The sequence below is a fragment of the Stomoxys calcitrans genome, chromosome 5 (genome assembly GCF_963082655.1).
Source record: "Stomoxys calcitrans chromosome 5, idStoCalc2.1, whole genome shotgun sequence".
NCBI classification, from domain to species: Eukaryota; Metazoa; Arthropoda; class Insecta; order Diptera; family Muscidae; genus Stomoxys; species Stomoxys calcitrans.
Genome location: NC_081556.1, coordinates 45590502 through 45618218, shown reverse-complemented (window position 1 = coordinate 45618218; position 27717 = coordinate 45590502). Strand labels below are relative to the sequence as shown.

At 40.4% G+C, this 27717-nt stretch overlaps 1 protein-coding gene across 1 annotated transcript in view; it reads left to right on the top strand.

Annotated features, from left to right (window-relative positions):
* LOC106084073 (protein 4.1 homolog) overlaps positions 1 to 27717 on the top strand; it is a 75190-nt gene that overhangs the window by 27580 nt on the left and 19893 nt on the right. Inside the window, exons 2-13 of the mRNA XM_059369753.1 lie at positions 817 to 1009; positions 1069 to 1514; positions 6774 to 6926; positions 6990 to 7348; positions 7419 to 7546; positions 8299 to 8430; positions 15699 to 15885; positions 15952 to 15995; positions 16421 to 19531; positions 26512 to 26736; positions 26992 to 27099; positions 27306 to 27482. Of these exons, the coding sequence (XP_059225736.1) occupies positions 872 to 1009; positions 1069 to 1514; positions 6774 to 6926; positions 6990 to 7348; positions 7419 to 7546; positions 8299 to 8430; positions 15699 to 15885; positions 15952 to 15995; positions 16421 to 19531; positions 26512 to 26736; positions 26992 to 27099; positions 27306 to 27482 (5208 nt within the window). The 5' untranslated portion in view covers positions 817 to 871. The remainder of the gene's footprint in view (positions 1 to 816; positions 1010 to 1068; positions 1515 to 6773; positions 6927 to 6989; positions 7349 to 7418; positions 7547 to 8298; positions 8431 to 15698; positions 15886 to 15951; positions 15996 to 16420; positions 19532 to 26511; positions 26737 to 26991; positions 27100 to 27305; positions 27483 to 27717) is intronic.

Sequence of the window (27717 nt, the reverse complement as noted above, 5' to 3'; positions counted from 1 at the left end):
TTCGTAATCTACTCCTGAATACCTTTCATCTGAGCCCCATATTGACATGAACGTCCAATATGTCTGTTTGGGGGAGTTTTGGGGTTGGGGCCGCCCGATGGGTACTTAGACTCAAATTTTAAAACCATATTCGTATTCTTTTTTGTTGATATTTTTTGTAATTTTAGATTTTATAGAAAAATTTATGAAAAATTATGTTTTAGTAGAAATTTTTTTTATCAAAATTGCATTAGGGAGAAATATATTTTTTTACTTAATTTTTATAGATTTTTTTTTTAAATACTTTTTTCATAGATTTTTTTTTAAATTTTATTTCTATATATTTTTTTTTTTTTATAGGAATAATTTAAAATCTTTTTTGTTTCTCTTTCTCATCCATAATGAAGTCATAACGGCTTTATTTATCTAGCCACATTTATTTTTTATTTCAAGAAAGGATGTGCTATTTTATTAAAGCGCAAACCAATTTAAACACAACTTTTGTATAAGTCATTGTCATTGTTTAACTAAATTCCACAATTACACTCGTATATGACTGTGGTTTGTCTCTTCCCGTTTTTTTTTGCAAATTGAAAGCGCACTCAGAGAAATGATTGTGTCATGTTCCCCCATGATGACACATGCAATAGAAAATTGTACTCTCAAATTGGAATGTATTTTAATTGAAACGATTCTAATTCTATACATTAAACTTGACATAATTTAATAGAAATCCAAGTATTAGCTTTCTAAAGCACCGCATTTGATGGAGCTGAATAATAATAACAAATGCAACAAACAAATTTAAATAAATTTATTTTATTTGATTTTTTGCAGTGAACTCGTTTAGACGGAGAGCAGATTAACACATAATTTTAACGAAAAATAAATAATGCCGGCGGATACCAAGACAGCGAATGCCGCCGAGGCGGACACACCCACCAAAGGCAAGAAGTCATCCAGTAACTCCAAGGCAGCCTTGGCTCGCATATCCTTATTGGATGGCTCCATTTTGGATGTGACCATAGATGTAAGTTAGACCACAACTGTTTCTTCTGTTCTTTTCTAACACATTTTTGTCAATTGCAGCGCAAAGCCAAGGGTCGTGATCTACTCAATTCCATTTGTGCTGGCCTTAATATAGTCGAAAAGGACTATTTCGGCTTGACCTATGAGACCCCCACAGATGCTCGCAATTGGTTGGATTTGGATAAGCCCGTTTCGAAATTTTTCGGCGCCGATCCCTGGCCCTTGCAGTTCGCCGTAAAATTCTATCCTCCTGAACCTTCGCAGCTGCAGGAGGACATCACCCGCTATCATTTGTGCCTGCAGGTGCGCAATGACATTTTGGAGGGCCGCCTGCCCTGCACATTTGTGACCCATGCCCTTTTGGGCTCCTATTTGGTGCAATCGGAAATGGGCGATTATGATGCCAAGGAAATGCCCGATCGCAGCTATTTGAAGGATTTCAAAATTGCCCCAAATCAAACGCCAGAATTGGAGGAAAAAGTAATGGATTTACATAAAACACATAGGTGAGTTTGAGATTTATTGAGACCAAAAATTGATTGGAAACGATAATAGTCAATAGGATATTCTAGGAAAACAGTATTCTTAAACGATTTTAATAAACTCCAAATCGATGTATTGTTTAGAAAAACTTCTGCGACTATGCTGCTCTACATGTTTTATCGGCATTCCTTTTTGTTAGCCAGTGTAGTAGTGCGTGGATGGCTTTAACGCTCTAAAAGTTTAGTCTAGTACCACGATTTGCCCTGAGAATTTGGTTTCAGACGGCAGATCCTGTATGGATGCAACATTTTGGCATTGGTTTAAACCCTAAACACTAATTGCGTAGAAGTTTGGTGGGGAGCTGTGATGTTGTTGTAGCCACATGTCTATATGTGGAGGAGGCGATCCTCGTCTAGCTCCTATAGGTGAACAAGCTCGTTCCGGTCCAAAGGACCGATCGCCGCGGGAGCGTGATGGCCATTGGTTATTTAAAGGCGTCGATAACTCGCCTTTTCATATCGAGCATTTTAGGCACTCAGTATTTATGCAAGAGCCGGCCTTTCACTGAGACTCTCCGCTCGATACCGCTGATTTTGCACGACTGCCGTTGCAGTTACTGCGTATGAAGCATTCCACTATCCGCAACCCTGTAGCTCGCAACTAAGCTTTTCGTGATAACAATGAACACCACCCACCATCGAACCTCAAAGTTCCAGCCTGTGTGATGCTCATAGTTATCCCCTGCCGGAGGGAGCTGTAATATCGTGGGCTGGCGTGATCCATACAAATGTTAGATAAAACGCGACGATAGCGAGCTCGGATCACCAGGACAGGGGTCGTGTGATTCCCACTAGTGCCGTTTTATTTGTCGTTATTATACCCCCCACTATAGGATGGTGGTATACTAATCTAGTCATTCCGTTTGTAACATCTCGACATTCTGATTCGAACAAGCCATGTCCGTCCGTCGAAATTACGATAGCGGTCGAACGCGTAGAGCTTGCTGCTTGAAATTTTGCAGAGATACTTTATATTGATGTAGGTCGATGGGGATCGCAAATGGGCTATATCGGTTCCGATTTGGATACAGCTCCCATATAAACCGATCCCCCATTTGATTTCTTGAGTACTAGTTTGAAACTTGCTGCTTGTAGGAATGATAGTTGACTCATTGCACTATGACCCCTGGTCTTCGAGCTTTGATGGTTAGGACCATAACGCCTATTTTACAGGTACATTTCCCATATGCCTTGAAAGGAAAACCAGTGCTGCGGAGCCGAAGTTTTGAGGTTGGTTGAGCCTGAGCCGGAGTTCAGTTCGAAGTTGAGCACGCTTGCCCCGATTCCGAACAGCTGTCCGACTCCGGCTTAATAGCGCGACTCTTACTTATCCTGCGACTTTAGGTCGAGGTCAGACTCGCAGCCCTGAGGAAATCATCAGACCAGCGTTATTTGAGGTTCAATGGTTAACTGTCGTACCGGAATACTTTAATGTGCTACCAGAAGCATCAGGAGATTTGGGTTTGTGGTGAGCCCCTTTTTGAGAAGTTTTATAACCGCTTTAGTTCTTCCAAAATCCGTGTAGAGTTGCATTCGAAACTATCTGCCAAACTTGCAGAACGAAATCATAAATGGGTCCTTAATTAAGTAGTGAAGACGTAACAATGAGAGAGATCAAATTGGTATGGCTATACAATTATGTGAGGACTGTGGGGAACGTTGGCAGAAAGTCAACTATGGTTTCGGAGGTAGGACATACTGTCTTTCTCTCAATAGACAATCACATCAAGGACAAAAGGTCAGGGCTACTTAAGGACTATTTCTAGTAAGGACTTGACTACTTTTTTTTTTTTAAATAAAACGCAAACCATTTGAGATTTTTCAAATCTTTTTTATCGGCAAATCAAAACATTTATGCAACTCGACTTCATTCATATGGCCACCGCGGACAGTTTATATCTGTCAATACCTTAGACCCAATTTTCGATGACTCGTCCACACATTTCAGCCGAAACGGTCGCTATTTCCCGTTCAATTTTGGTTCTCAGCTCTTCCAATGTCGACGGCTTGTTGGCATAGACCATTGACTTGACGTAGACCCAAAGACAATAGTCTAGAGGCGGCCAATCGACTGGGCCATAACACGCTTATCAAACTTATTCACCAATAAATGTATTGTAACATGTGCTGTGTGGCTTGTGGCACTGTCCTGTTGAAACCATATGTCTTCCGGTCCATAACTTCAAATCAGGCCCAAAATAATCATTTAGCATGTTGCGGTAGAGTTGTCCATTCACGGTAACGTGACGGTTGGCAACCTCGACGAAGAAGTATGGCCCAATAACGCCGCCGGAATGCAAACCGCACCAAACTATTATTTTTATGGATGAAGTGTTGATTCGTGAAGCATGTGTATGTGGTGTAAAGTTTGGATAGCAAGTAGCTGTAAGTGGACTGTGGGTTTTATTGAAGCTCCCAAATTATAAGATATGAAAAAGAGAACAGGTGAAACAGAAAGCAACAGATCAGATTTCACAGTTACAGTGAATTCAGTTTCAGCAAGCCCTTACCGCCTTCTTGAGATGATGCCGCGCAAGTGATTTAATGGCGGTGCAAGAAAGTTAAAAGTGCTTAGATTTAGGAAAAGGCGAATAGGAAGTTAGTCAAGTTAGTGACTACCAAAACGAGGAAGCTTTCAACGCTTTAGTGATCTTTGGTTCGACATAATCAAATGGCGGGCCGCCGCTTGGGTTATAGAGGATTTGGGCAACCCTTAGTCAGGAAGTCAAGTCCGACTGAGGTCCACGTAGAAAGTGCTCAGCAGAGTGCCACCAAACTGGAGATAATGAACAAGATATTGTGCACCGTGGAGGCCACCGTAGAGCAGAGGTTAGCAGGTTCGTCTATGAAGGCGCCTAGGTTCAAACTCCGGTGAAAATCAGAACAATTTTCTGCGGTGGTTATCCCTTTACTAATGCTGGCTACATTTGCGAGATATCCTGCCATGTAAAAACTTCTCCCCCAAAGAGGTGTCGCACTGTGGCACGCCGTTCGGAGGCCTCTTATCATTGGGATTAAAATTTAATAGGACTGTACTCTTTGATATGAAAGAAGTATCTCTTGTTCCTAAATGGAATGTTCAAGGGAAATTTAGTATGGCGCACAGTGGATTTGGGAAACCCCAAGTCAGTCAGTCAAGTTCTAGCCGAGTACACGAAAGGTGCCAACCAAAAGGAGAGACTGGAGAGTGAATTTCGGTAATCCCAAGACGGGTAGTTGAGCCCAAGCTGAGAAACTGAAAACACGGTCAACTCTGTGGTAACTTGTGCTGGGAGGGACAAATGTGTGAAACGCTTTTGAATTGGATTTTATATATTTTAATTCCTTGATGAAGTTTTAAAGCTAGACGGTTAGGGGTGTGTTTCGGGAGCACGCTCGCTAAGGGCTCCGTGGGTCGGTTTGCGAGCGGAAGAACCCCTACCACACGGTTAATCACTGAGGTTCGGCAGCCAGTAGGCGACACAGAGGCACGCACAATAATACTCGGTACGTCGTGCAGATTGGTGGCTCAGAGGCACACCTTAGTACACTGTTGGACACTAATTGGTGGCTAAGGGGCATACCCTAATACTTGTCACTGTTCGGATTAGCTGGCATTCACGGTACGAGGATTCGGAAGATCACACCGTCGCGAAGCAAGATATTTTGGGCATGGGATTTCAGGTGCGGTGGTAAGAGACTGGTGAGTAGGCACAACTTAGTACACAGTACAGTTCGGGTAAACCAGCGTTAACGGCACGAGGAAGCGGCAGAGTACACTCCGTTAATATAAAGCGGCGTTTCGGGTGCGGTGGCCAGAAGCACACCATAATATACGGCACTGCTTACATCACTCGCAAGGAGACGGGAGTGCAATCCGTTAGTACACAATGAAGTTTGGGCGCGAAAACGGAGTGTCAAGATAACACTCCCTAATATTTCGCACTGTCTACTCGCGATCACGAAGCTAAGAGGCTAGCAGTGCTTGGCACTGTAAAACGAATGGCCACTCTCTGATTTGTTTGAGGTAGAAAGGCGCGCTTAGTTCACTCTACTCATCACATCTGCACGACTTCTGACTCCTTGGTTGACTGTCTCGAGCAACTATTGCGACTCACTTTTATATGCGCCTAAAGCGGTTGCGGGGCTTAGTTCTAAATGTTCACGGAAAGTATATGACATCACAAGTCGAGTATGTCTAGAAAACAATGAGACACTAGAAGTGTAATCATCATCATACCGATCTTTATTGCATGTCAGGGAAACCCTCACATGCATGCAGAGCTGGGAGTACATATTGAGAAGAAAAATCGATTACTTTATAAGAATTCAGGTCTGCAAAAGCAATAATACCGAAATGTTGTTTTACTACTGACAGATGAGAACTTGAAATGATTATGATGATGGAATTTTATTGAGAACAAAAATCAATTGGTTTGTAAGAACTTATGTCTTCAAAAATCTCGTACCTGAAAATTTCCTTTTACTCAAGAGACGAAATCGAATGGTGTCTAATATCGTTCATCCTGGGTGTTAATTTATTTCTCAAGTTCGGCACATATCGTCTTTCAAATGCTTTAAGAAAGTAGTTGTTATTTGAACTAAAATGAAAATAATAGAAAGGAGATCGGTCCGTACGACTCACCCAAAACTCGGGTCCTTTCCAGGCTTCAGTAGTCCATTTTCCAGACATCGGGAACTATATGAGTGTTCAAAGATAGGTTGAGGACAGTAGTAATGTACTCAACTCCAGGTAAATCTAGATTCTTAAGCATCAATGTAGAGATTCCGTCGGGGCCCAACGCCTTGGATGATTTGGCATCACGGATGACATTCGTAACTCCGCCCACGGTAAATTGTGATGGTTGCTCTTCGGCTCGGAGGCCGCAGATACGGCGAATGGCTCTCCCCCTAGACCTGTCACTCTCGGGATGCATAATTAATTATCTGTTGAATAACCTAGCGCATATTTTCGGATCAGTCATAGTTACGTCGCCAAATGTGATTGAGGTCCTGTCGTCCCGTCTACCGGTACCTAAGATACATTGCTCCAAGTGTTCCAGCCACAAATTCCTCCCGCTTATGTTCGGAGTTGGCTTTTATTTGAACTTATTTAAGAGGGTTCTCTCCAAATCGTTGCGGTTTTTTAATAAGTGAAAGGTTTTCAATAATTGTTTATTTCTTTTTCGAGACGAGCAAAAAATGTATTTTGCTAATCCCTTTTGATCAATCTCTCTTTTATAGAGGTCAATCTCCAGCTGAAGCTGAACTCCACTACTTGGAAAATGCCAAGAAATTGGCCATGTATGGTGTTGATTTGCATCCGGCCAAGGATTCTGAAGGTGTGGACATTATGTTGGGTGTCTGTGCCTCAGGTTTATTGGTGTACAGAGACAAGTGAGTATTTAAAGACCTTTATGTATAGTGCCTGAACAATTTTAACTTATTTTCTCTTTTTAGATTGCGCATCAATCGTTTTGCCTGGCCCAAAATTTTGAAAATTTCCTATAAGCGTCATCATTTCTACATTAAAATACGTCCCGGAGAATTTGAACAACATGAGGTGACAATTGGTTTCAAATTGGCCAGTCATAGGGCTGCCAAGAAATTGTGGAAATCTTGTGTGGAACATCACACCTTCTTCCGCCTGATGACACCGGAGCCACCAAATAAGACCGGGCTTTTCCCTAGATTTGGCTCGAAATATCGTTATTCAGGTCGCACCATGTATGAGAGTCGCAAGAATCCTGTGGATCGTGATGCTCCCAAATTCGATAGGAGTTTGTCGGGTCGTCGTTTGACTTCAAGATCAATGGATGGTATATGCAAAAAATTTAATAGCAACAATTTTGTTAACTTTTTAAGACAAATTTGTTTTCTCTTTTGCAGCTTTGGCCTTGGCCGAAAAGGAAAAAGATGCCCAGAAGCGTCATACCATGGGTCATCCTCCAGAGCATATTCCTGATTTGGATTCGCCACGCAGTCGCAGTCCTTTGAAGAAGGACAAAAAGGACAAGGTAAGTTGTTGGTGTCTAGCTGTTTGTACAAACTCTGAAAATGTTCTTAGAGACTATTACAAGTTTTCTTACTTCTTGTGTTTTTGTTGTAACAACAAATATTTAACAATTAACATGTGGAAATCTTTGATTTCTTTTTTTTCCCCATATATTTTTTGTTAATGGAAAAATTCTTGTTTATGTTTCTTTTTTTTGGAATTTTGACAAAAAAACGGTTTGATTGACATCTAAATACTAACCACTAACATGTCCCAACAATTTCCCTGACTTTGGTTTTTAATTATGTTTTTCGGTTTTGCAACTCGTTACAAATCCAAACAAACAATACTCCTGCTCTGATTCTCTCTCTCTCTCACTCTACACTATCCCAACTCTAAAATTCCCTACTCTGCATTATTTTACACATACCCTTCATTCATTTTGTTTTATACAATTTCTAACCACACTAACACTTAAACACACTAAATACATAAACTCACCATACGCCTTACAATGCGTTCTTGTTTGTTTTGTTTTTTTCTACTCTCTTCAAATGCTCTCCAAACATATGCCAAACAATTTGAAAAAATCTTCTCCAACATACTTGCAAAATACCCCTCGACCAATGGTGTTGAACACTACAAAAACTCACCTCACACACAAAACAAACCCCACACACTCTACCCAACCGCCTACACCATACACACACACACACACCTATCCCTATACAAACGAACATGTTTTGTATGTGTGTTGCATATGAATTTTCTTAGTTGATACGTGAATCTAGCACTGGTACAGCTTCGGCTTCTTCGCAGAGTTCCCTTGAAGGTGATTACGAGACCAATACCGGTGCTGCGGCCGATGCTGCTTCGGCAGCTGCCGCCTTTGCGGGCCATGATCAGGTTAACATCTGTCAAGTTTCTTGTACTTTATTCAATCCTACATAACTATTTTGTTTTGTTCTTTTTTTATATTGTTTTTTTTTTTCTTTCCAAAACTATCTCTTGAAACACTTTCTCTCATACTGTCATTCTGTTTCTCTCGACTATTGTTCTCTGTACCTCTACTTTTCGCTCTTTTCGCTCTTTTCTCTGTATTTTGTTTTTTGTTGTTTGAAACTTTTAGTATCACTTTGTATGGGTTTGAGTTTTATTTTAGAGAATTTCTCAGGTCTCTTTTTTTCTCTTCTCAGTTGCTATAGCCGTATGTTTTGTGTACCGCCGAGATAAAGGGGAACAAAAAAAGAGCAAAAAGTTGGGCAAAGAGAAGCTAATAATTTAGGGAAAATTGAAAAATAAAAAAATTATTTGCAATAAAATTTTAAACGTTTTTGTATAAAAAAAGTTTCAACTATCGTTTGTATAAAAAAAGTTTCAACTATCGTTTGAATGATCTTTCTCTTCAGTGAGCAGTTTTCTCTCCAATGAAATAATTTTGTTTTTGCTCTTTTAAAGATTTCCTTATCTCTTTTGTAGTTTTCTTTTGATTAATTAACATTTTGTTTGGATTCTTCTTAAGAGCTCCTCCTTACGTTTTCTGACTTACTTGAGTTATTTTTTTTTTGTTTTCCTCTAAGAGCGAAATTGTATTATATAACAACTTACATATATCAATATGCCTACATATCAATCACCTCAAATAAATATATATGTATGTCTCTGAACTCAAATATTTTCCCAGCTAAAGACAACTTATTGAGTGTTAATATTCGAAATCAAGGCCCGTCTTAGGCCAATTGTTGTTCTGAAAAGAAGTATAAATAACAAAAAAATCAATATTTATTTTATCTAAGCTACTAAATATTTTTCGCATACTTACACACATATTTACATGTTTAAACTTTCCTTCATTTTTATATAAATTATGGCTAATTTTATTGTTATGTACATATGTATCCATATAATATATATTTAATGCAAGTTTACAGTATTGAAAAGACCTGGTCACTTTTGAAAATCTTTTGTTATCGAAAATGTATGGCCTTTATTTACAATTGGAGTATATGAAATATATTAAAAAATTATTGAAAACTTGATGGAACTAAATTCGATTACAAGTTGTTATCGATTTATCTCTAAGACTTAACTTACATTACAGTTATTTTGTTTTTTTTGTTTGTTTACCAAATCGATAAATAAGGTGTTGTAGGTCGATTTTTGTCATCGATATCCATAATCGGTGTGCAACAAAATATGCCACTGGTCTGCCTACTAAGGTAAGCTTTGAGGGCACACGAGGGCACCTTGATTGCTGGACTTTTCACTCCAGATGACAAGAGGAGTAAGGGAGGCCTGTGGAGAATCCAGGCAGTGCAAGAGGTGTTCAGCCATGATCTTGTGTTATCTCCTCACAATTACACAATAGGTGCTCGATCATCTCTAATTTCTCCTCGCCATTGCAAGTCCGGCAGTAATCCAAATCTCCCTGTGTCCGGGGTCCAAATCTTCTTCTATATAAAAATCAATTTGTGTTTGTTTGCTGGTTTGTTTATTTGTCTGTTTCATATAGACTTAAAAACGGCTAACCTGTCGGCTCCTGCTGCCTTGTTGTTCTTTAGTCGGATCACAGCTACTACGGACTCACTTTTGTAAAATCGGTGCGGCAAGTGATAGCATGTGAAGGTCATGCAGGGCAGATAATGAGACATTGGAGCATTTCCTTTGTCATTGACCGACTTTCGCGTCTAAAAGATACCGGCACTTAGGTGTGAACACTATATCAACTTAGAGGAGTGGCATGGAAAACAATTAAGGATTTTGTATAATGGATGGTGCATAATGATTCTGGGATGAAAATAGGGTACGAAATTTTTTGATATCTGAAGGGGGGCGGGCCCTCCCCCTTACCCTAATTTTCAGAAATGCCAGATCTCGGAGATAGGTGATGCCATTTAAGCGAAATTTTGTATACCTTCTTATAGTTACCTAAAAACGGAAACTTGGTATTCAAATTTCGGATAGGTTACCTAGGGGGGGCCGCCCCACCCCAAAACCCACCAAATATGTATATATGGACTAATCACGACAATATGGGACTCAAATGAATGAGACCAAATATTTGAGGGACCATTCCATCCTCCAAAACACCCCTAAATCAGACATATTTATCGACCATGGCAATATGGGACTCAAATAAAAGTTATTTGAGAGTAGAACACGAAGGTGATATCTAAATGAGGGGCCAAGTGTTTGGGGGGCCGCCCCACTCCACCAAACCACCCCGCCCAAAGAGGACAAATTTACCGATCACATCAATATGGGGCTCGGCTCAAATGAAAGGTCTTTGGGAGTAGAGCACGAATCTGATATCAACTTTCTCTATTACACTCCAAATAGTACGTATTTGCTGGGGTCTAAATAAAAGGTATTTTAGAGTAGAACACGAATCTGATGTATATGTTTTCAGGGCCAAGTCATTCAGTGGCCGCCCCATCCCCCAAACCGAACATATTTGCCGACTATGGAAATATGGAGCTCAAATGAATGATATTCGGGAGTACAGCACGAATCTGATATCGACTTCGGGACCAATTGTGTAGGGGATGTCCTGTCCCCATAAAAACGACCAAACAGGACGTATTTGCTCAAAGATAGTGGAGCACGATGTTGATAGTTTTTAGGACCCATCACCCAAATCGGACTTATTTGCGTACTATTGCAATATGAAAAGATATTTGTGATTAGAAAACGAATTTGATATCCAATTAAGGCCAAGTGTTTGGCTCCCTTAAACCAATGACAATATGGGGTTCAAATAAATGATATTTGAAAGTAAAGCACGATGGTGATATTTTTTCAGGCCTAAGTGTTTGGGGCATCATACAATTCCCCAAAACAGCCTTTAATCGGACAAATTTTAACGACCATGGCAATATGGGGCTCAAATGAAAGCTATTGGGGAATAGGGCACGTAATTGATACCTGCTTTCGGGACCAAGTTTCGGGGGTTCATCCCTTCCGCATTTATTGGGAACGCAAAACACCTGAATTTAGTGCGACATCTAATGCCTCTGGACATTGTGGCTAGATAAATTGCTGTGACCACTGCCGTGAGGCTAATGGAGCTTTCTTCTTGATCATGTGACAGTAACCTAGGAATCTAATGAGAATTTTATACCCTCCACCATAGGATGGGGGTATACTAATTTCGTCCTTCTGTTTGTAACACCTCGAAATATGCGTCTAAGACCCCATATTCTTGATCGTCGTGACATTTTAAGTCGAACTAATCATGTCCATCCGTCCGTCCGTCTGTCGAAATCACGCTTACTTTCGAAGGAGTATAGCTAGCCGCTTGAAATTTTACACAAATGCTTCTTATTAGTGTAGGTAAGTTGGGATTGTAAATGGGCCAAATCGGTCCTTGTTTTGATATAGCTGCCATATAAACCAATCTTGGTTCTTGACATCTTGGGCCTCTAGGGAGTGCAATTCTAGTCCGATTTGACTAAAATTTTGCACGTAGTGTTTTGGTATCACTTCAAACAACTGTGTTAGGAATGATTCAAATCGGGTTGTAATCTGGTAAAGCTGCCATATAAACCGATCTTAGATCTTGACTTCTTGAGTCAATAGAGCGCGCAATTCTCATCCGATTTGGCTGAAATTTTGCATGAGATGTTTCGTTATGACTTCAATAACTGCGCTAAGTACGGTTCAAATCGGCCAATGTTTTAATGTAGCTGCTACATAAACCTATCTTGGGTCTTGACTTCTTGAGCCTCTAGAGGGCGCAATTTTGGTCCGATTTGACTGAAATGTTGCACTTGGTGTTTTGGTATCACTTCCAACAACTTTGTTAAGAATGATTCTAATCGGTTCATAATCTGGTATAGCTGTCATATAAACCGATCTTGGTTCTTGACTTCGTGAGCCTCTAGAGGGCGCAATTCTCATCCGATTTAGCTGAAATTTTGCATGAAGTGTTTCGTTATGACATTTAATAACTGTGTTAGGTTTGGCGCATATCGGTTCATAATCTGGTACAGCTGTCATATAAACCGATCTGGGATCTTGACATTTTCAGCCTCTAGAGGGCGCAATTCTCATCCCATTTGACAGAAATTTGTACAACGGCTTCTCTCATGACCTTCAACATACGTGTCTAATATGGTCTGAATCGAACAGTAGCTTGATACAGCTCCCATATAAACCTATCTCCCGATTTTGAGCCCATTGAGCCTTCTTGAGCCCCTACAAGGCGCAATTCTAATCCGAATGAACTGAAATGTTACACAATGACTGCTAAAATGTTCAACATTCATTTAAGGTCCGAATGGAACTATAACTTGATATAGCTCCAAAAGCATAACAGTTCTTATTCAATATTCTATGTTTGCCTAAAAAGAGATACCGCGCATAGAACTCGACAAATGCGATCCATGGCGGAGGGTATATAAGACTCGGCTCGGCCGAATTTAGCTCTTACTTGTTTATAGATATAAATATAAACTATAAACATTTTCTAGCCACTATTTTGTACAAATACTGTAAAAAAATCATATAAACTAATATGATTAATATTGAAAACAATAAATAACATGTATATATATATTCATTTATATACCTACTATAACTCAATGTTCCTTAACGGCTGTTCAAATATCATCTATTATCTGTTTATGAAATATTTGTTTTTTTTTTTCTACATATAATGGTATATTTATTTATTTAACTATCAGTCTACACTACTCTAGGATTTGTGTGAAACTCCATCTATAATTGGCTTACGAAATTTGTGGAATAAATGTCCCAGCAAAATTTTTTATAACACTATTCACCACCACCCCAAACTCACCCCAAGCTATACTTTAATTTTACTCCACTCCATATGATAAACATATCCCCAACCACCCGACTCACCTACAAACAAATGTAAACATACAACATTTCTCTCGTTCTAAAACTCTCTGTCCCAGAACACAACTCTTGATCTCTCTCTCTAACTATCTCTCTCACTCTGTCTTTGTCTATCAAACAACACAAGCACACACAAATCCCAGTTGCATTTTTATAAACAAATGAAAATAATAAATTTAATATGTAATTCAATAATGTCAAGAGAAGAGTTTAGACAAAAAAAGAGAATAATAAAATATTGCCAATCTCTCGCAGTGCCTCTTTCTTTTGTTTTGTGAATTACTTAACCAAAAGTTTCAAATGGTATCAAGCCCTTTCCGCAAAAATGGAGTAAGCGACATTTTTAGATTTTCGTGTTTTGCTGGTTATCGATAAAAAATATTTGTTTGTGCCATCTCTCTAACTATCGAAGCTGTACAATGAACCGTTATGAAATGAAGACGAACATGATTTCAGTATAACAAGGATTGAAAAATATATTTTAAAATGGTACTAAAGAGGTACTTTTTAGCCCGAAAGAGTACTTTTAAGTTTTTTCATAAAGGTTTCAAGAATATTGAAGTTCAGGTATACAAAATATATCGCTGTCTTACCGATTCCACAATGTGTGATGGAAATTTAAGTAAAGGAAGAGTTTTGGTACTCAGAACAAACTTTTTTAGTGCCATTTATATATAACCCTCACCGAAGACGAAGGCGGCCAGCGTTTCGCAGAGGTTAGCATATTTGTGAAGTATTTTGCCAAGTGGTATCTTTACGAAGTGGTATCGCTATGCGACTCGCCATTCGAACTCGGCCTGATGCCATGATCGTACAGTCGTCCGCGTATTATACGATCTCTATGCCGTCTGAAGGGGTGGAATGGAGGATAGGCAGAGGTTAAAAAGTGCCGGAGATATCACCCTGCCGATTTTCGCTCTACGGTGCTTCGACTTATTCTCTCTAAATTCCACAAATGACTGGCTACCACACAGATTCGCGACCCAGCGTTTCAGGCCTGGCTGGAGGGACGTGTTGGTGTGTTGAATTTGGGAATTAAGGTACACTTTGGCAACCTTAATTGAGTGACTATAAGAGTTTTTGGGAATTTTTACATTTAGGCACTAACAAAAGTCGCATTTATTGTCCGATTTCGCCGAAATTTGTGACAGTAAGTCGCGTTAGGCCCCTAGACAACTTTTTGCAATTTGGCCCGGATCGGTCCAGATTTGGATATAGCTGCCATATTGACCGATCTCTCGATTTATGGTCGTGGGCCCATAAAAGTCGCATGTATTGTCTGATTTCACCGAAATTTGGGACAGTGAGTTGTGTAAGGCCCTTCGACATCCCTCTTTAATTTGACTCAGATTGTTTCAGATTTGGATATATCTGCCACATAGACCGATCTCTCGATTGAAGGTCTTGGCCCCATAACAGGGCCCTCCCCCTTACCCTAATTTTCAGAAACGCCAGATCTCGAAGATGGGTGGTGCGATTTAAGCGAAATTTTGTGTGCTCTCTTATAGTAACCTACAAACAAAAATTTGGTATCCAAATTTTGGATGGGGTACCTAAGAGGGCCGCCCCACCTCCAAAACCTACCAAACATATATTTAGACCAATCACGACAATATGGGCCTCAAATGAACGGTATTTAGGATAAGAAAACGTATCTGATATCCAATTTTCAGACCAAGTGCTAGGGGGACCACCCTAAGCCCCAAAACACCCCTAAATCGGACATATTTACCGACCATGGCAATATGGGACTCAAATAAAAGGTATTTGCGAGTAGAATACGAATTTGATATTCAAATGTAGGATCATGTATTTAGGGCATCACCCCTTCCCACCCCCTAAAGAGAATTTCGTTTTTGTCGCTAACATCATTATCGCGGAGAGGCCTTGATACTGTCCTCAAATCTTTTCCAGAGGTTTAGTGACTTTGGTAGCTCAAGCGAGAGAGCTAAAATCTGTGTATTAGACAACAGAATCAACTTTTTTGGCTGATATATGTTGTGCTTCTTTAAGAGTCCCCATCAGTCTTATGATGTCTCACTTTAACAAAACATTGCTAGTCACTCTTCTCTTGACTTCGATGAAGAAAAATAAGCTTTTTATTTGTTTCATGTCTCGGATAAATATGTTTTTTTGTATATCTTTTGCGTATTAAAAAATAAGCTGCAGCATGCTCAAAGCTTAAATTTTGTTTTAGATTTAAAAGAAGAAACAAAAAATACTTCAGCTTGCTTTAAAGCTTTTTTTTAAGGAATTTTTTATTTTTAACATTTTCTTAAACAAATTTTTTATATTTCGAATCAAAACTAAAGGCCGCCGCTGAAGCTGAAAAAGAAGCCAAGCTTAAGGAGAAGAAACTGAAGGAGCAGGAAGAGAAAGAGCGCAAGGAGCGTGAAAAGAAGGAAAAGGAAGCCAAGGAGAAGGCTGCCAAAGAAAAGGCCGCCAAGGAGAAGGCTGAAAAGGCAGCTGCAGCAGCCGCTGCTGGAGCAGGCATGAACGGTGGGTAGTTTTGGTTTTTCAAAGGATAACTCAAAGTTGATGAATTTCTTCTTTAAAATTTTCTAGGCCATGATGATTTGGATGATTCTCAGAAATCTGGAAAACAGCGTGTAAGTTGATTAAGCAAACAGTTATGCCTTAAGCTTGAGTGTTGAGTAATGTTCGCCCCTTAATGTCGCGCAATGATAAAACGTGTATGGCATGACCCTGGAAATGTTGATGTTTCCCCCACCCTGACCTTGACACGAAACCAGTTTTCCTCTATTAAATTCAACCAACCGCTGCGCCTTATTTTTTTTAAAAATTTTAAAATGTCATTTAAATTTTTTTCTTTTTATATTTAAGATAAAATCTTGATTTTTCCAAAATTCCTTAAATTTTCGAATTAAACAAGGTTTTTTTTTTTTAAATTAAGTTTTATATTTAAATTTTTAAAAGTTTAGTTTTAAATTTTTATTTCATGTTTTGTTTTTTTTTCTTTCTTTTCTTTTTCTTTTCTTTCGTTTATTTTTCTTTCATTTTATCATTTCTTCAGGGCATTGGTATTTTCTCTTCGGGTCGCAAGAGCAAGAGTGGTTCACCAACCAAGGATGGCAAAGACGCCAAAGAGAAATCTGGCAAAGATGCCAAAGACAAATCCGGCAAGGAGGGCAAAGATAAGTCTGGCAAAGATCGTAAACTTGGCCAATTGGAATTGGTTACGGCCACTGGTTTGGGTGGCGACGACCAAGCAGACAAAGATAAACAACGTGGCGCCAAATCTCCTGGCGGTTATACCAAACCCTATGAGTACACCGATGGCGATGGCGAGACCAGTCCCACCCGTAAATCTTATGTGCCCGGAGGCTTCCGTTACGATCAAGATCCCAGTGGTGCTCGTCGTCCTCAGGATGGCCAAGATGGCCAGTTATCACCCACTTCCCAGCAAAAGAAGATTGGTTTGGCCTTCAACTATGCCCCCGGTAATGAGGATGATTTGAAGAAACAAGCAGAGAAATTAAAATCGGGTCAATTGTCGCCACGCACCCGTGATAAATTGAACAAGGGCCAATTGTCGCCACGCACCAAGGCTAAACTCCTGAAGGAGGCCAATTTGTCACCCACCACTAAGGCCAAGTTGCAGGGCAGTGCAGTCGATGCAGCTGCCCAACCTTTGAGTGATGCCCAAAAGAGATCCTATTCACCCTCAAAGAGTCCCACACAAGGCTATGCTTCCGGAGCTCCGGGTAATTATAAGCCTTTGGTGGATCCCACAGCAGCATTCTTGGAATCGGAGCGATATAACAGACAACCTGGCTACATGGGACCCGGAAGTGGTGCTGAAGCAGGTGCTGGACAAGGTAAAGATGGAGCTGCCTTGGCTGGCGCCGCTGCTGCTGCTAATGCTGGCAGGGGTAGTCCCACTAAAGATGGCCGTGCCTCTACAGCTTCTCCACAGCCCAAGAAAACTGGTGCCTCACCTGTTACACCTACCAGAGCTGGCCCTGGTTTGGCTGGAGCCGGTGTTGCTGGCGCCGGCGCAGCTGCTGCCAAACCCAAAAAGAAGCGCGTCAAGATCATGGTCATAACATCCAAATTTGATCCAGCCAACAAGAGAATTGATGCTGAAACTGGCATTGTGGACCACTCCACTGGCATCTTGGATCCCTCGACTGGCCTCATAGATACCAAATATGGTGTTATTGATCCCAAGAAGGGCACTTTGTCCGCTTTGAATACCAAGACTGGCAAAAATGAGACCTACCAAGGTGATGTTGATCCCAAGACTGGCAATTTGCATTTGACCAGCGGCGTCTGTGATCCCCATACGGGACGCATTGATGAGACGCTGGGACAAATTATTGCCATTACACCACAAGATGATCCTGTTGTAGAGTTGACTGTCATTACCAGCCGCATTGATCCCGCCACGGGCAAAGTGGATGCTGTCAATGGTGAAGTGGAGCGTTCCTTGGGTGTCTTGAATATGGATTCCGGCTTATTGGATACCAAGTATGGAGAAATCAACACCAGAACTGGCGAATTGAAGGCCATCGACCCGAAGACCGGTAAAATAGTGGTCTCCAAGAATATTAAGATTGACCCTGGCACTGGGCAAATCACCATTTATGGCGTTATGGATCCCAAGACTGGCAAAGTGGATCCCAATCAGGGACGCATCATTGAGGTTGGCCAACAAATTGATCCCATTGTGGAGGTTACCTCTTTGGCGGGCAAATATGATTCCAAGAAGAATGTCATCGATCCCAAGACGGCCTTTGTGGAAACCTCAGGTGGTCAATTCGATCCCAAGGCGGGCAAGATTGATACTAAATATGGACAAATCGATTTGGTCAAACACACCATCACCTTTACCGATCCCAAATCGGGCAAGACAGTTACCCGCGATATCAAAATTGATCCCACCACCGGACAAATCGTCCTCAAGAATCAAATCAATCCCAAGAACAACAAGCCCGATAAGGATTATGCCCGCATTATATCCTTGCGCATTGTGCAACAGCGTGTGGATCCCAAGACCAAGACTCCCATTAGCCAAGTCAGCTCGGCCAAGGATAAGGAGATTATTATTGATCCCAAATCCAATCAAATATGGATGCCCACCGGCACCGTGGATCCCAATACCAAGGAGCCCCAATATGTCTCCAGCAGCGTTGATCCCAAGACCGGCTATGTCATCACCATCTATGGTTATCTCAATCCCAAGACGAATGAAATCAAGAAACAAACCAAACTCGATCCCAATACCACCAAAATCGAACCCACCTCGGGCAAGATCTACACAGCCACCGGCGAGACCGATCCCACGACAGGTGAACCACTCTATGCTGCCACCCAAGTTGACCCCGACTCTGGCGAAGTCTACACCAAATTGGCTCGCGTCGACCCCAAGACAGGCAAAATTGTCATTGTGCGCATTTTGCTTATCTCCAAGGTCGACGAGCGTGGCCGTCCCGAGGAAGTTGATCCCACAACTTGCGAAATCGATCCGGTCTCTGGCCGAGTTCTTAAATTCTTTAATAAGACCGTCTATGTTTATAATATGATTGATCCCATTACTGGTGAAATTGTACAGGTGGACCCCAACGATCCCCGGTTTGCTGGTGCTCGCACAACTGTCACACATACCATGACCCTGACCGGAGAGATTGATCCGGTGACGGGACGCATTAAGAGTGAATATGGCCACATTGATCCCAACACTGGCGACATAGATCCCGCCACCGCCATTAAGGATCCCGTCACAGGCAAATTGATTTTGAATTATGCCCAAATTGATCCTTCGCACTTTGGCAAACAGGCCCAGGTGAGCACCACCACCGAAACTATACCCATTACCAGGGAACAATTCTTCGATGGCGTCAAGCACATGGGCAAGAATGCCTTGCGCCGCGATTCGGAAGCCAGTTCCGAGGATGATATGACTGGCAAATACGAATCGGAAATTGTCAAGGATGTGGTGATGGGCAGTCCCAAGAAGAGCGGCACCTATAATCTGGGCAAGCATGTGAGCACACCCACCGTGGTGAAGACAACGACCAAGCAGGTGCTGACGAAAAATGATGGCGGTGTTACCCACAATGTTGAAGAGGAGGTGCGCAATTTGGGCACTGGCGAGGTCACCTACTCGACACAGGAACACAAGGTTTGTATGGCTGTTAGATAGTACTTGTAATTTGCTAACATATGCATAACTCTATGGTGTTTAATCAGCCAAATGCTTTTCTTTAAAACTTAGAAAAAAAAAAATAGACAGAGTTTAGAGTTTTGAAAGTTTTAAAGTTGAAAAAGAATTCTTTTGTTTATATGAATTTGAGTTTCGTTTTGTTTGCAAGCTTGTCTCAAGAGATTTTCTTTGTTATTATTTGTCATACCAAGCATGTATTTGTTGTGTTAGGCTAGAGTTTGATGTGCTAGAATCATATATAGAATGCCCATATATGGAATATTTTTTTTTTAATTTTTTCCAAAATTTTCCTTAGCCTTTTAAATGATTTTTGGATATTTTTTTTAGTATTTTTTTTTTATATTTTATGAATCCCATTTTCATATTCTGTTCTTTTAATTTTCTAAGATTTTTTCCTGATGAACCTTTAGAAAATTTTTGCATGGCCTTTCTAACTGTTTTGTGTTTTTCTTGCTTTCTGCTGTAATTTAAAAAAAAATCATATGACCATTGAAGGATATCCTGCCTTTTGAGGGAAAGACTTCAGGACATGATTCAATTTCATTACGGGGTTTGCCCTATCGTGAAACTCATTTTTAAACTTTGACTCCACAAGGATAATATGCTCAACATAACCGCAACAGGTTTGGTGTCAGTTGAGTTTTTCTCTAGAAAATAGGAACTTTGTGTAGTTGTTTAATGATTTCATGCTAGATTTTCTTAAAATTCATACATTTAGGCTAATATTATGAATTTTTCACTATGGAACTCTAGGTCGTATGATTCATATTAATTGCTTAATATATATAAATAAAATAACTCATACGTACAGTGTTCCAAAAAATCATATCCCACATTTCAACTACCTTTTATATACTCTCCACAATAGGATGGGGGGTATGCTAATTACGTCATTTCGTTTGTAAAACCGCCAAATATGCGTCTAAGACCCCCTTGAGTATAAATATTCTTGATCGTATCGAAGTTCAAATTCGAAATAGCCATGTCCGTCCGTCCGTCTGTCGGTATCAAGATAGCGGTCGATATCGTAAAGCTAGCTGCTTGAAATTTTGCACAGATACTTAATATTGATGTAGGTCGTCGCGGATTGCAAATGGGCCATATCGGTTCAGATTTAGATATAGTTCCCATATGAATCCATCTCCCGATTTGATTTCTTGAGCCCCTGGAAGCCGCAATTTTTATCCGATATGGCTGAAATTTTGCATGTTGTGTTCTGTTAAGACTTTCAACAACTGTGCTAAGTACGGTTCAAATTGGTCTATATCCTGATATTGCTCCCATATAAACCGATCTTCCGATTTGACTTCTTGAGCCACTGGAAGCCGCAATTTTTGTCCAATTTGGCTGAAATTTCGCATGTATAGTTTTGTTACTACTTCCAACAACTGTGTCAAGTACGTTCCGAATCGGTCTATAACATGACATAGCTCCCATATAAACCGATGTCCCGATTTGACTTCTTGAGCTTCCGGAAGCCGCAATTTTTGTCCGATTTGGCTGAAATTTTGCATGCGGTGTTCGGTTATGACTTTTTTGTGGTCTATTGTGATACCACAGTAGCGATAGACCAGGACTCTGGTAGGAATCCATCTTACGAACCCCTCACTGGAAATCCAACCACTGTACCAATTCGGCCACCGGGTTGACCAGCAGTGCTTAAAACATTTGATTCCATCTAAAGCTACATCTAGTAGAATGGGAATGTGGAAAGTTGCTACACTTGGTGGCTATAAACCAAAAATACTGCCTCAATTAGTATGTTACGGATCTGGAAGACCACATCACTCGTGTGATGGTTTCTGCATAGTTGCATTCCTAATGCGGTTCTATACAGTCCAAAAGATTGAGAAATTATTGACAAGACATTCAGGTCTAAGTCTATTGTCTCGACAAGGCCATGAAGAAATGGAAGGCTTAGGTCTCTAAGGGTTTCATCAGCGCTTAGGAGGAACAGAGAAAGTGTTCAACTGTCTCTTTCTTCTCGTCTCCACATCAGCGACAAAGGTCATTGTATGAAAGTTTCGCATGATTTCCAAGAGGTCAGTGAGCAGTCTTGACAGGTTCCTCAGGCCGATCCGAAATGGTGTGCATTTAAGGTTGTATTGTGGCCTGGTTAATTTTTAGTACACGAAATTAGCCAGAGTTAGCCAGCCTGGTAGAGTTGGCAAAATATCGGTAACACTATCGATATTTTATTCTTCGACTGAATATCGATTGATATTTTTCTATCATCATTATCGGTAAAGTTTTTTTTTTTTTGAAAATTGAATAAAAATAAGCCATCCGACACTGAATGTATCCAAAAGATACACTGCGCCTATAGAGGGCGCAATTTTCGTCTTTCACTTGCGACGTTACGAAGTTGCCAAGATCGTGATCCTCAAGTAAGTAGAAGGATAGAAAACGTTGACAAGGGATCCTATGTCAGTAATTCTGGCTTTTGTGGGATCCCAGTCGAACGAACAATTACAGATTGGTTTTTGAATCCTGAGAGACGCTCAGCGAAGCCCTGGGTTAAGTAATCGAGTGTTATATGAATATGTGACACAGGCACTACGTGCCATGACGTATAGTAGGCGAACAGCTAGAACCTGTGAAAGATAATTTAGTGGATCATGCGGCTGAATGATTCGGGGCAAAAAGCAAACTGGCATAGGTTCAATACTCGATTTATTACGGACAATGGCTCCTTTGTCAGAAGCATGCTACAATAGATGCCGGAGTCCCCCGTGACGCTGAGTTTGCCATATCCGTCTATTACGCCGAACGGCTCAATATGAGAATATCGGCATTTGTGAGGTATCCAGAAAACGCTGGCTACTATAAATGCAGGCACTTGATTCACTTGCGACGTTGTAAAGGTACTAAGATCGTGATCTACAAGTAACCAGAGGGATACAAAACGTTGACAATGGATTCTGTGTCAGGAATTCTGGCTTTTGTGGGTTCGTAGTCGGACGTACAATTACCGATTGGCTTCTGAATCCTGAGAGACGCCCAGCGAAGTTCTGGGTTAATTTGTTACGTAGTCGAGAGTTATATGCATATATGACGGAGGCACTACGTGCCATGACGTATGAGGCGAACGGCTGGAACCCGTGAAAGATAATTCAGTGGATCATGCGGCTGAATGATACGTGGCAAAAAGCTAGGTGGCATAGGTTCAAATACTCGGTTTATTTTCCACATGGGATAGGACCCACGGGCTATGGCTTCTTTGTCTGAAGTATGCCTGACAAAACGCATGCTACTATAGATGGCGAAGTACCCCGTCACGCTGAGGTTACCATATCCGTCTATTACGACGAACGCCTCAATATGATGATAACGACATTTGTGAGGTATCCAGAAGTGGTGTCGGCGGCCTTTATTCTCTGCTTATATTACCTTCTGTTGCCACAAAAAGGAAACAAGGCGAGACAACCAAAAGTATCGAACTCCATAAGCTTTAAAGCAAAGTGGACTAGCTATATTTTGTTGAAAATCTAAAAAAATACTTCAAAGTAGGGTAAATAAATGGAAATGTGACCATCTGAGACATTCTTCGGCGGAATGCATATAGAATTTTTTGTGTTAACTGTGGTAGAAGAAGTCCTTTTTCCGTAATAAGCTTCAATTTCTTTGGTATTCCCAGTATTTTAATTTTTCCTTATCCTTGTGGTCCTGTAAAGTGAACTACAAATCGGAAAGAAAGTTTTTCGCCATGAGATGACAGGTGCAAATGCAAATTTGCCCATGAACATTCCATTAAGGAACAGGGGCAAACTTCTCACATATCAATGAGTTTAGTCCGATTCAAGTTTAAGCACAATGATAAGGAGCCTCCTTTTTATAGCCGAGTCTGAACGTCGTGTCGCAGTGCGACACCACTTTTGAGGAGAAGTTTTTACATGGCATAGTACCTCACATATGTCGCCAGCATTAGGAGGAGATAACCAACGCTGAAAAATTTTAGGATGGTCTCGGATTCGAACCCAGGCGTTCAGCGTCATAGGCGGACATGCGCTATGGTGGCCTCCAAGATGAGATAACAGATAGTTTTGATAAAAAAAAACAAGCAAAGCGAGGTAATTTCGGCCGGGCCGAATCTTATATACCCTCCGCCATGGATCACATTTGTCGAGTTCTTTTTCCGGTGTCTCTTTTTATGCAAACAAAGGGAAGGATAAAAGAAAAGAATTGCTATGCTATTGGAGCTACGTCAAGTTATGGTCTGAATCGGGCCATAATGGAATGAATGTTGGAGACCATAGTAGTAGTCATTGTGTAAAATTTCAGTTCATTCGGATAAGAATTGCGCCTTATAGGGGCTCAAGAAGTAAAATAGGGAGATCGGTTTATAGGGGAGCTGCATTAGGCTATCAACCGATTCATGCCATTTTCGACACGTATGTTAAAGGTCATGAGAGAAGCCCTTGTACATTTCAGCTAAATCGGACAATAATTGCGTCCTCTAGTGGCCAAGAAGGCAAGACCCAAGATCGGTTTATATGGCAGCTATATCAGGTGATGGTCCGATTTGAACTATTCTTAGCACAGCTGTTGAAAGTCATAACAAAACACCTCATGCAAAATTTCGGCCAAATCGGATAATAATTGCATCCTCTAGTGGCTCAAGAAGTCAAAACCCCAGATCGGTTTATATGGCAGCTATATCAGGTTATGGACCGATTTAAACCATACTTTGCACAGTTGCTGGAAGTCATAAGAAAACACGTCATGCAATATTTCAGCCAAATCGGATAGGAATTGCTCCCTGTAGAGGCCCAAGAAGTCAAGACCCCAGATCGGTTTATATGGCAGCTATATCAGGTTATGGACCGATTTGAACCATTATTGATACAGTTGTTGGAAGTTATAAGAAAACACCTCATGCAAAATTAAAAGGCGCATTTAATGTCCGATTTCCCCGAAATTTAGAACAGTGATTTAAGGTTTTGGACCTATAAAAGGCGCAATTATTGTTCGATGTCGCCGAAATTTGGGACAGTGAGTTGTGTTAGGCGCTTCGACATTCTTCTTCAATTTGGCTCAGATAAGTCCACATTTGGATATAGCTGTCATTTAGACCGATCCGTCGATTTAGGGTCTAAGGCCCATAAAAGGCACATTTATTGTCCGATTTCGCCGAAATTTGGGACAGTGAGTTAAGTTAAGCCCCTCGACATACCTATGCAATATGGCACAGATCGGTTTAGATTTAGGTATTGCTGCCATATAGACCGATCTCTCGATTTAAGATTTTGGGCCCATAAAAGGCGTATTTATTGTCTGATTTCGCCGAAATTTAGGACTGTGAGTTGTGTTAGGCCCTTCGACATCCCTCTTCAATTTGGCCCAGATCGGTCCAGATTTGAATATACTTGCCATATAGACCGATCTCTCGATTTAAGGTTTTGGGCCCATGAAAGGCGTAGTTATTGTCCGACGTCGTCGAATGTGGAACAGTGCCTTATGTAAAGCCCCTCGAGATACTTCTGTAGTTTGACACAGATCGGTCCAGATTTGGATATAGCTGCCATATAGATCGATTTCTCGATTTTAGGTTTTGGACCCATAAAAGGCGCATTTATTGTCTGATTTCGCCGAAATTTGCGACTGTGAGTTATGTTGGCCCCTTTGACATCCCTCTTCAATTCGGCCTATATCGGTCCAGAACAGGATATAGCTTCGCTATAGACCGATCTCTCGATTTAAGGTTCTGGGCCAAAATTTGGGACAGTGAGTTGTGTTTTGCTCTTCGATATTCTTCTTCAATTTGGCTTGGAACAGTCCAGATTTGGATATAGCTGTCATATAGTCCGATATCTCGATTTAAAGTTTTCATAAAAGTCGCATTTATAATCCGATTTCACTGAAATTTGACACAGTGACTTATGTTAGGCGTTTCGACATCCGTGTCGTATATGGTTGAGATAGGTTTATTTTTAGATATAGCTACTAAAAAGTCCAAAAAAAAAAAGATTTGTACTTCTTCCGATATAGCTGCTATGGGACATAAGGTGTGCATTTTTCATCGGATTTTGACGAAAGGTGGTTTACATATATACCCAAGGTGAAGGGTATCCAAAGTTCGGCCCGGCCGAACTTAACGCCTTTTTACTTGTTTTGGGCGTTTCTGTTATTTTCTGCACAAGACCTTTAAAATCCCAATTTTTGTTAAATATTTTTTTCACAGAAAATTTATGAAATTTTGCATAAAAAAGTGTGTCGGTATTTATTTTTGTAGTGAAAGGTTGCTAGCCCGCAAATTTCGTTCAATTTGGAGTCTTAAAAATTAATTTTTGAATTGTTCTACAAAAATGTAAAATCTAGGGTTTGATTTGAAAATTAGGCTAAATTTATGGGCCATAGGTTGTATGATTACTATTAATTCAAAGGCCTAGGGAGGGTATCATAAATTTCATCAATTATACGCAACATATACCATTGCATATTTTTTCAATTAGAGGTTTATTTTTAGGTTTTCTGGTTCTATAAACACTCTTCTTAAACGGCTTAGCCTTTAAAGAAAAGCTTTTTTTTTTATATAGAAAGAGTTATAATTTTTAGCTCTAAGTCAGCTTAATTTCGTATTGCGGTAGCCAAAATACCAAAACGAAAATCATTGTAATAAGCATTCATACATCTCTAACTTGTTCATAACCATATATATTTTTTTATTTTTGATTTTTTCGTTCCATTTCCCTTCCCGTATATATCGTGTGCAAAATAAAATTTCGTTGTCTTACTGTTATCCTTAATATGTTATCTATACTTTGATAATGATGCACGTTGCACTAATGTTACCTTTATCGAAAAAAAAAATCCCAAATTGTTTTATTGTTCGATAATCATGCCCTCGAATGGCTACAAACCAACCAACCAACACCTTAACACCAAAAACAAAATCAAAAACAAACTGCAAATCACCCATTCAACCGACACCCAAATAGGCTGATGCACCAGCCGTTGATTTGACCAGTGGTGCTTATGTCACTGCCACCGCGGTGACAACACGTACCGCTACCACCCACGAAGATTTGGGCAAAAAAGCCAAGACCGAACAATTGGAAGAGAAGACAGTGGCCACCACTCGCACCCATGATCCCAATAAGCAAGAGCAACGTGTGGTCACCCAGGAGGTAAAGACAACGGCCACCGTGACAAGTGGAGATCAGGTAAGATAACGTGATTCAGTCTCGAGAAAATGAACAGAAGCAGAAAGCATGAAATTTCCTTCTTAATTATACCCAGAGCATGGAATTTTTTTATACATTAATTATTATTTTGTTACTTTTTTGTTTTATTTGGAAAAAAAAAATCGAATGCCTGATTTTATTATGTTGTTATCGTTATCGTTATCGTTACCGTGTTGATGTTGTTGTTTGCGTGTTATAATTTAATTATTCTATTGAATGCATCCTAACCACCAGTACCCAAGACGTGATAGTATTTCCTCCACAAGCTCTGGCGACTCGGGTACGCCCATCGATGGTCCCTATGATGGATCGACAGCTTATCATAGTTCTACATCATACAAGGTTTGTTAACACCTACACCCCACAAAACAAAAACCCATGTCATTTAAAAGTTTATTATCTGCATAGCAACTAAAACACATAAAACGTAGATTTAGCAAAAAAAAAAAAACAGCAATAATCCTAAAAAAATAATCATTATAATAAATGTGGTCTTTTGTCTCTCCTCAAGTTATGATGTATTAACCCTTTTCAATTTTGCTATCTAGGAATCTCCCATGACTAAAACATCTGCCGTTAATTCCACCGCCAGCACTACCACCGGCCCTCATGTTGAACATACCCGCGTTATTTTAGGTGAAAACTCTCCCGGCTATGGCGGTGAAGGTGAAATTGTCTCCAGCCAAACTGTGAGCAGCAAAACGCGCACTGTCGAAACGATTACCGTGAGTATAACAGCAAAAAAAGAGAAATATTTTTAGTTTCAGGAGCAAAACTGTTCCTTAATGGAATAGTGTTCATGGACAAATTTGCCTTTGCATTGTAAATTGTGTATAAAAATTAAGTTTAATGGTGGTAATAGCAAATGTAATCGTCCTTTTGGGAGTATATGGTGTAGTTTTTTTTATATTGTAAATATTCTCATTTGTCCTTGTGGCTGTAGTCCTTGAAAGTGAATTG